Source organism: Macaca nemestrina, chromosome 12 (assembly GCF_043159975.1).
Source record: "Macaca nemestrina isolate mMacNem1 chromosome 12, mMacNem.hap1, whole genome shotgun sequence".
NCBI lineage: Eukaryota > Metazoa > Chordata > Mammalia > Primates > Cercopithecidae > Macaca > Macaca nemestrina.
This window is the reverse complement of record NC_092136.1, coordinates 14,305,831-14,315,935: the sequence shown is the minus strand read 5'-3', so window position 1 is coordinate 14,315,935 and position 10,105 is coordinate 14,305,831. Positions and strand designations below refer to the sequence as shown.

Below are 10,105 nucleotides of genomic sequence, written 5' to 3'. Positions count from 1 at the left end.
ATATTTTCAAATCACTTAATAAACATTATTTTTTAACAAAGGCAGCAGTATTTCTTGGAGAAATTACTGATTTTACGACTGGGGCGGAGAATATACAATATAAGCCTGGAGCATCTTTTAGCACCAAAAAACAAGGAAGTGTTTAAAAAGCAAAACGGTGGAAGTATGTCAAACGGGCACAGGAGTCAACTGAAAGAGCTTCCCATAGCCAAAGTTGGAACAACAAAATACATAAAGTAGTCATGGATTGTAATCCAAAGTATAAAATAAATATCCATGAACCCAATCATAAATAAATGATTAAATAAATAAAGGATAATAGACAAGTCTTGCATGCAGAACAATTCCAAATAATGTATGTAGATTCTCTGCCCTCAAGGACATGGAGCATGATTCCAATTCTTTTTCTTTTTTTTTTTTTAATTGAGACATGGTCTCACTCTGTTGCCCAGGCTGGAGGGCAGTGGTGCGTCTCGGCTTACTGCAGCCTCAACCTCCTAGGCTCAGGCGAACCTCCCACCTCAGCCCCACAAGTAGCTGGGACCATATGCAGGTGCCATCATGCCCAGCTAATTGTTGTATTTTTAGTAGAGACAGGGTTTCACCATGTTTCCCAGACTGGTCTCAAACTCCTGGGTTCGAACAATGTTCTTGCCTTGGCCTCCCAAATTGCTGAAACTACAGGCACAAGCTACCACACCCAGCCCCAACTCTCTAAGTGTGAGTTATAAGTGGTTATCTCCTGTCTCCAAAAAAGTACAGTTTTTTAAAATCCTGGAGAAACCTGACAAAGACCTCAGCCGGGTGTTCAAAGTTAATATCATCAGTGACCAATCATGTTAATGACACGTACCCTAATATGGTTTGACTATGTCCTCACCCAAATCTCATCTTGAATTGTAGCTCCCATAATGCCCATGTGTTGTGGGAGGGATTTGGTGGGAGATAATTGAATCATAGGGGTGGTTTCCCCCATACTGTTCTCATGGTAGTGAGTAAGTCTCACGAGATCGTATGGTTTTATAAAGGGTTAACCCTCTTTCTTGGTTCTCATTCTCTCTTCCCTGCCACCATGCAAGACATGACTTGCTCCTCCTTGCCTTCCGCCATGATTGTGAGGTTTCCCCAGCCATGTGGAACTGTGAGTCAATTAAACCTCCTTCCTTTATAAGTACCCAGTCTCTGGTATGTCTTTATCAGCAGTGCAAAAGCAGACTAATACATACCCTTTGATATGATGTGATGAGAGTGGCATTTGGCCTCTGCGTTCTTTCTCCCAGATATCTGCAACCCCTGTCTAACCATGAGAAAATCATCAGGACCAGCCAAATTGAAGAACGTTGTGTAACAGCAGTCCCCAACCTTTTTGGCATTATGGGCTGGTTTCACAGAGGATAATTTTTCCACAAATGAAGGTGGTGGGGATGGTTTTGGGATGTTTCATGTGCATTACATATATCGTGCACTTTATTACTATTACATGTAATATATAATGAAATAATTATACAACTCACCATAATGTAGAATCACTGGTAGCCCAGGGCTTGTTTTCCTGCAACTAGATGGTCGCATCTGGGGTGATAGGAGACAGTGACAGATCATGAGGCATTAGAGTCATAAAGAGCATGCAACCTAGATCCCTCGCATGCAGAGTTCATAGTAGTGTTCTCACTCCTGTAAGAATCTAATGTCCTCACTGATCTGACAGGAGGTGGAGCTCAGGCGGTAATGCCAGCAATGAGGAGTGGCTGTAAATACAAAGGATGCTTCTCTCACTTGCTTGCCCCCCACTCACCTCCTGCTGTGTGACCTGGTTTCTGACAGGCCAAGAGCTGGTAACAGTTCATGGCCTGGTGGTTGGGGACCCCTGTTCTGTACAATACTTGACAAGGACTCTTCAGTACTGTCAAGGTCATCAAAAACAAGGGAAACAATGGGAGCAATTATGGCCAATATTCCATTTTCAGAAGCTTAAAGCTGTAGATCTTAAAGATGGTCAAACAATGAAGCTAGCTATTGAATAGAATCACATTTCTCACTGTGTGGCCATCTTGGTGTCTCGTTTCATTTGACTTTATTTTTCTTAGTATAGACAGTCAACCATGCTACTCTGTCCTGTGCCTGCTTCAACCTCTTCCCAAACTGGGGATTCCCAGTCAGTAAAGTAGGTGTTGAGATCTGGAGAAGGGATGAGCCTTCCCCAAAACTTGCATGCCCCTGTGCTGTTTGTTACTAAAGGTTCCCTTTCCAGTTCTCTTTGTGTAAGTTGTTAGACTTGGATGTAGAATAGGATGGAAGACCAGGCAGTGAGTCCAGTCCCCTCGTCAGCTCCAAGTTTCTCTGCACCATGGGCACTCATGGAAGGGTGCCCTCTGATCACCAAGAACAGCACTTTTTGGACTTTCTCAGGAATACAGCTCGACATATTTCAACACAACCTTTCTTCCTTTTGGAACCAGAAGATAAAGGGAATTCACTCTTTCAGTTGCCTCTGGAAAATTTTAGGCTCTAGACAAAATGTGTATTCCTAAGTATATGTGTCTGAGTGACTTCTTAATTACTCCCACTGAAACAACCTCACTGTCAGCAGAATTTTTCCACAACTACATCCAACTGTAATCCCTCAGATAATTCTCACGCTAGTTCCGGGATTAAGGAACTGGTAAATATCATGGGAACCCTGTGAATCAATGTGAAAGAGCCAAGACAATATTATTCCCTAAGTCCTTTCCACATTAAGATAGAAGAGATGCCATTGAAATAACCGGCCTTCAGAGGGGTGTTGAGCAGAATTTTCTGAAGTTGGATGATTCCTGAGGTTCATGTGAACATTATTCAAGATGTTGGAATTCTTAGAAGAAGGTTGCAGATTTTAGGTAAAAAAATAAAAGTCTGCATGTGTGCGTGTGCCTGGGGTGTCTGGGTGTTTATGCATAGAGTGAGAAATAAGAATAAGAAAAATTAAAATCTAGGTGTAATCATTAAGATTCACAAATACACTATGACTAAAAATAATGTAATATGTATACAAGATGCTGCATTCCGGGGAGAACCTTCCTTTAGTAACAGACAGCACAAGTTAGAAATGCTAACAAAGAGTACGTTGTGGAATGAGAGACAGAGTTGAGGTCAGTTTGGAATTGGGGAAAAGGCAGCTTTTGCTCTCTGCGACCTCTTGAATGATACGGACAAGACATTTTTCTCAGTCTTGTTTTCTCTAGACAGATCTTCTCAGGCTGAAATCAACAGAGGTAATTCTTAGCCTGAACTTCAACCTGCAGTAATAAATGAAATATTTCAAACGCTCACAAAAGTTGAGAGAATCAGACAATAAACACCTGTCTACCCCTCTTTAGATCTAACACAAAAATAAGAAGTTTATGGTGTAGATGACAGGGGAAAACTTCCCCTTCATCCTCTGAAAGTTCACTGAAAATCAGCTGACAAAAGGCAGACAATTAGGAGGAAAGGAATACAAATTTATTTGATCATAATTTTACATGACATGGGAGCCTTCCGAATGAAGACCCAAAGATACAAGGAAAAGGTTCATTTTTATGTTTAGGTTCAACAAAGTATGGACAGCCATGTAGAAATACGATTGGACAAAAAAGGTATGGTCGCTTGCTTTGGCAGCACATATACTAAAATTGGAACAATACAGAGGAGATTAGCAGGCCCCTTTACCAGGATGGCACGCGAATTAGTGAAGCGCTCCATAAAAATAAAAATTTAAAATTAAAAAAAAATGGTATGATCTCATACCAACGGACAATGGGGAAACCCAGCAAGGCCTGTCTGTTTAGATCGTATTTGGCCTCTCTGTGCAGCAATTCCTTCCTCCTGGGTATGAGGAAGTGCTCTGTGTGTGTGTCTCTCTCTCTCTCTCTTTCTCTCTCTCTCTCTCTCTCTTCTGGAATGGAGTTCCTATGACCTGCAATCAAACAAAGTAGACCTGAGAATTTATTTATGGCCGACTCTTACACAGAAAGGTGGAGTCACGGGGAAGTTAGAGTAATATGTTTAGGTTTTATGGCTGGCTTTGGAGAAAGAGGGTTCTGGTTTCCATGACCCGCCTTAGGGAAGAGGTATTGGAGTTTCTACAGCTAACCTTGGGGAAGAATGAAGGACCAGCCACCCGACACAGGAAGGCAGGAGGAGGTCAGAGAAAAACTTTTACTTCTGAGGCTACTTCTGAGGCCTTCATTATGGGGTATTGTTTTCTGAGAGCTTACAATAGCAATGATTTTCTTTTCTCTGTCTTTCCATGCTGTCATGTTTGCACCCTTTCTTTCCAGCCAAACTTCCCACTCATTAGCAACTTTCATACATTTAAATAGTCTCCTAAGGCCAGAAGGTCCTTTCTCCCCATCCCTATATGTCCGAAACATAAATGCCACTTCCTCCTTACAGTTTCACTGAGCCTCTTATTTGGAAATCATCCTCTTCTCACACTCAGCTCTTCATCTGTCCTTAGATGGCCCCCATCACTCCCATGTAACTATCAGATTTCAATGCTTCCCACTCACTGCATTTAGATTTTATTCCTTTCTCTCAAATAACCTAGAATTCTTCCCATACTCCATCAATATTTGCTAAATAATTGGATGGATTAAAAGTAGCAGAAGGGTGAAGCAGAAGCTGGGGGATGTTGTCTTTAAATTACCAAAGGCAGTTGGTGAACATGAGACCTATTTCTTTTTGACCAATAGGCCCAGCCTGGGGTCTGGGATATGGTTTACCTTCCACCCGTGTGTGTGTAAACAATGTGCTGTTTACACGGGGGTCCCTTTGCAGAGTTTAATAACTAAATTGGTTTTCCTCACATTTCTAGTAACTATACTGAGTTGGTGTTCCTAGCGACCATTTCCTCTCTCTTTAAGCTAATCAGGATTGATAGCTACCATTTAGTTCAATGCACTCCATTTACTGATGAGGCTCCACTGTTAGAGTTACCCGGCGTAGCACTAATCATGACAGATTACCAGCCCGTATGCTGAGAAGCTTACACATGCTAATTCTCCAACCCTCATAACTTCCCTGTGAGGTGAGTAATATTATTATCCCCATTCCACAGATGAAAAAGTAGAGGCTCAATAAGGTTATGCACTTGCTCAAATTGCACAGTGGCAAAGCCAGGACTTGAACCCAGACGAGCCTTGATCCCAGAGCCCTTGCACTGAACAGTTTCTCTGGTCTGCTAATAAGATGTCAGAGAAGAAGCCAAACCAAGCAAGTGCTCTTTTTACTGTCATACGCTGTCACCACTCTCTGGGTCACTGGAAGGCAAATACCTCCTAATTCCTTCGAAACAGCAAATGTTCTGATGAAGTGGTTGAGGATACACGTTTGGGAAACATGCAGCTCCTCCAAAAGAATGTCCATAAATATATTGGAAATACATTTATTAAAGAAGTCGTGTGTGGGAATTATTAACCTGGAGTTTTCTTTAAGGTAGCACACATATAATTACACTTATTACAGATTAGGCAATGCTCTGAGTACTGATGCTCTACATAGATTAATTTATTTAACCCTCACAAAAGTTTTATGAAGGAGATGCTATTGTCTCCAAATTACTGATGCAGAGAATGAGGTCAAGGGATGAAGCAATTTGCTCATGTTAGCACAACCAGTAAGTGCTCAGCTGCGATTTGAACAGGCTATGTAGTCCCAGAGTCTAGCAGGCATCTACCTCGAAGGTAAAATACTTCTTGGCAGCTTGTTTTTGGATTTACCTATTAAATAGATTTTGGACAAAATTGCATAGAGAGGAAAGAAAACTTGAAGACAAAGTGAGCTAAGTGAGAAGAAATATCTTCATTTAAATTGGAGAACACACCCAAAGAATGGGAAGAAAGGGACTTTTGCCTTTCATTTGTTTCTAATTATGGAAAGAAAAAGGAGGTAAACTAGCAAGAAAGAAAATAAGGCCCATTTCAAAAATATACCAAAAAAAAAAAAAGAAAGAAGAAAGGAATTCAAAAGCAACACAGTTATAAGGTAAGTGTATGTGTAACAGCTTTTTAAAAAACTGCCAGCCAGGTGCAGTGGCTCATGCCTGTAATCCCAGCACTTTGGGAGGTCAAGGTGGGTGGATGACCTGAGGTCAGGAGTTCAAGACCAGCCATGGCCAACATGGTGAAACCCTGCCTTTACTAAAAATACAAAAATTAGCTGGGCATGGTGCTGCATGCCTGTAATCCCAGCTACTCGGGAAGTTGAGGTGGGAGAATCACTTGAACCTGGGAGGCAGAGGTTGCAGTGAGCCAAGATCGTGCTACTGCACTCCAGCCTGGGCGACAGAGCAAGACTCCATCTCAAAAAAAAAAAAAACAAAAAACAAAAAAAAACTGCCAAACTATTTTCAAAAGTGATTGTACCCTTTTACCTTCCCACTGGAGTTCCATTCCTCTACATCTTTGTCCTCTCTTGATATAACAATCTTTTTCATTCTAGTGACTCTATACTATTTTTAAATTACACTGTGGATTTAATTTATATTTTCTCAGTGATAAATGATGTTGAGCCTTCTCATGTGCTTATTTGCTATCTCTGTGTCTTCTTGCTGAAGTGTCTGTTCAAATAATTTGTCCTTTTTTCTCTTCTGTTTTTTTAACTTCTTTTAGTGACTTCACTTTGTTAAAATAATTTGTCCTTGTTGCTTAATTGGGTTGTTTGTTCTCTTACTATTGAATGTTAAGAGTTACAGCCATTCCACTCCTAGCTAGTTACCCAAGAGAACTGAAAACATAAGTCCACACAAAGACCCAAATGTGAATGTTCATAGCAGCTTTATAGGTAATATTCAAAAGCCACAAATAACCCAAATGTTCACCTACAAGTAAACATATAAGCAAACTGTGGTATATTCATACAGTAGAAAGGAACAAAATATCAGTACACACAAAACAATGGATGAATTTCATGGTTGAAAGAAGGCAGACAAGATGAAAATACACATAGAATTTCACTTATAGAATATTGTAGAAAATACAAACCAATATATAATGACAGAAAGCAGATCAGTGGTTGCCTAAAGAAGGAAGGGTAAATGGGACAGGTTACAAAGGGGCACAGGGACATTTTCTGGGTGATAGGTATATTCACTCTCTTAACTATAGAGATGGTGTCACAGGTATATACTATGTCAAAACTTATCAGCCAAGTGCAGTGGCTCACGCCTTTAATCCCAGCACTTTGGGAGGCCGAGGTGGGCGGATCACAAGGTCAGGAGTTCGAGACCAGCCGGGCCGATATGGTGAAACCCCATCTTTACTAAAAATACAAAAATTAGCCAGGTGTGGTGGCGGGCGCCTTTAATCCCAGCTACTTGGGAGGCTGAGGCGGGAGAATCGCTTGAACCCGGGAGTCAGAGGTTGCAGTGAGCCGAGATCGCGCCACTGCACTCCAGCCTGGGAGACAGAGTAAGACTCTGTCTCAAAAAAAAAAAAAAAAAAAATTATCAAAGTGTGAATTCAAATATGTGCAGTCTATGGTATGGCAATGATAGCTCAACAAAAATTATTTTTTTAAGAAAGAAATTGAAACAACAGAAGAGAAGCTCTGAGCGATATTTTTATTTCCATAGCTAAGGAGCTATTTACCACCCAGGGGTTTCAGTATCTAAAGTAGATTAAAGTAGAGAAAGAAACAAAGAAATCCCCTTAAAGAAGAGTAGAGCAATAGAGATGAATTTTATGGCTTAAACATTTTCTAATTTTTCACAAAAATAAGTTTGTGATTTAAGAAGACAGGGGTGCTGCTTCCGTACAATTCAATCCAGTAGGGGGCCATTTTGCAGACAGGGGTTCTTAGAACCATTTAAATGGAGCATCCAGTCTCGGAAAAAAACAACAAAATCCTCAGCCCTGTGAATCTCAAGGTGTTCTAGTCACACAAAGTAAGCACTGCCTTACTCACACAGCAAACGAATCCCATTTTTATATTTCCCATGCCACAATAGTCTCTTTCTAAATAGTTAACATCCCCCTCTGTTTATCTTGAATAATGTTCTAAGTATCTTGAATAACTGGAACATTATTTTACACATTTTATGCATTTTTTAAAATTGTAATTTACATAAGTGTATGCATGATTGTGTAATAAAATGTCATTTTACATGCGTTGGCAATAAACTTGAAATTGTATTTCATGTGGTGGTAATATCTCACAAGTTTTCAAACTGAATACTTGAATCTGTTAAGAAAGAGTAAACACTTTCTGAAATAACATTATTTTTTCCAAGATATTCAGGAAAGAGAAAACATGATTCAATGGAGTTGGGAAATGTCACCAGAGTAAAAGAATTTATATTTCTGGGACTTACTCAATCCCAAGACCTGAGCTTGGTCTTGTTTCTTTTTTTATGTCTTGTGTACATGACGACTCTGCTGGGAAACCTCCTCATCATGGTCACTGTGACTTGTGAGTCTCGCCTTCACACCCCCATGTACTTCCTGCTCTGCAATCTAGCCATCCTTGACATCTGCTTCTCCTCCATAACTGCTCCTAAAGTCTTGCTGGACCTTCTGTCAAAGAAAAAGACCATATCCTATACAAGCTGCATGACACAAATATTTCTCTTCCACCTCCTTGGTGGGGCAGACATTTTTTCTCTCTCTGTGATGGCGTTTGACCGCTACATGGCCATCTCCAAGCCCTTGCACTATGTGACTATCATGAGTAAGGGTCGATGCACTGCCCTCATCTCTGCCTCCTGGGTTGGGGGCTTTGTCCACTCCATGGTGCAGATCTCCCTGTTGCTGCCCCTCCCTTTCTGTGGACCCAATGTTCTTGACACTTTCTACTGTGATGTCCCCCAGGTCCTCAAACTTGCTTGCACTGACACTTTTGTTCTTGAGCTCCTGATGATTTCCAACAATGGCCTGGTCACTACCCTGTGGTTTACCTTCCTGCTTGTGTCCTACACCGTCATCCTAATGATGCTGAGGTCTCAGGCAGGAAAGGGCAGGAGGAAAGCCATCTCCACTTGCACCTCCCACATCACTGTGGTGACCCTCCATTTCGTGCCCTGCATCTATGTCTATGCCCGGCCCTTCACTGTCCTCCCCACAGATAAGGCCATCTCTATCACCTTCACTGTCATCTCCCCTCTGCTGAATCCTTTGATCTACACTCTGAGGAACCAGGAAATGATGTCAGCCATGAAAAGACTGAAAAGAAGACTCGTGCCTTCTGAAAGGGAATAGAAAACAAATTCAGGCCAGGTGCGGTAGCTCACGCCTATAATCCCAATACTTTGGGAGGCCAAGGCAGGTAGATCGTGAGGTCAAGAGATCGAGACCATCCTGGCCAACATGGTGAAACCCCATCTCTACTAAAAATACAAAAATTAGCTGGGCATGGTGGTGTGTGCCTGTAGTCCCAGCTACTCGGGAGGCTGAGGCAGGAGAATTACTTGAACCTGGGAGGCAGAGGTTGCAGTGAGCCGAGATCACGCCACTGCAACACAGCGAGACTCCATCTTGAAGAAAAAAAAAGAAAAGAAAAGACAACAAATTCAGCTCTTCATCATCAAGGACACCTTATATTATTTTTCCCATGAATTCACATTTACATACACAGATACACTGTCAGTAAACCAACTATACTGACTACGAACAATTTGTCTTCCTATTTAAGTTAGTAGATAACTGATAACCCAAGCTTCTGTGCAGCATGAAGTAACTAGTGTTATAGGAGTGAACTGACTGTTATTTTTCCAAAGACCAAGTAACCGTATGTCAATCAAGACAGCTATATGGCAGGCAGATAAGATGATTAAGTCCAACATTTTTTTCAGAAGATAAGGAAATAAAAGCCCAGAGAGATAAAGTGATGTATTCAAGGTCTTACATTAAGTTAATTACAGAGACATCTTCAGATGCCCAACCCATTGTTCTTCCACCACATGAATGTAATGTATTACATTGTTGGACTTGTCTATACCAAACTATAACCCTGTTCCAGAAGGATCTCATGATCAACGCCTCTGGTGTACATATACGTGGGTATGTACGGCCTACTGGAGTTTGAGAAATTGGCCTCTCCTAAGTTAAATTAAAGTGGGCTCATGAGCTACTGAGAACTTCATAGGTTCATA

General features: G+C 41.2%; 1 protein-coding gene and 1 non-coding gene across 2 annotated transcripts; both read left to right on the top strand.

The window, feature by feature from the left end:
- Positions 1-3,624: 3,624 nt before the first annotated feature.
- LOC112423616 (U6 spliceosomal RNA) lies at positions 3,625-3,726 on the top strand. Its single transcript, XR_003014104.1, has one exon. It is a non-coding gene; the product is annotated as a U6 spliceosomal RNA (small nuclear RNA).
- A 4,550-nt stretch (positions 3,727-8,276) lies between these two features.
- LOC105464595 (olfactory receptor 4D11) lies at positions 8,277-9,212 on the top strand. Its single transcript, XM_011712606.2, has one exon. The coding sequence runs from the start codon at positions 8,277-8,279 to the stop codon at positions 9,210-9,212; it is 936 nt and encodes a 311-aa protein (XP_011710908.2).
- Positions 9,213-10,105: the final 893 nt, after the last annotated feature.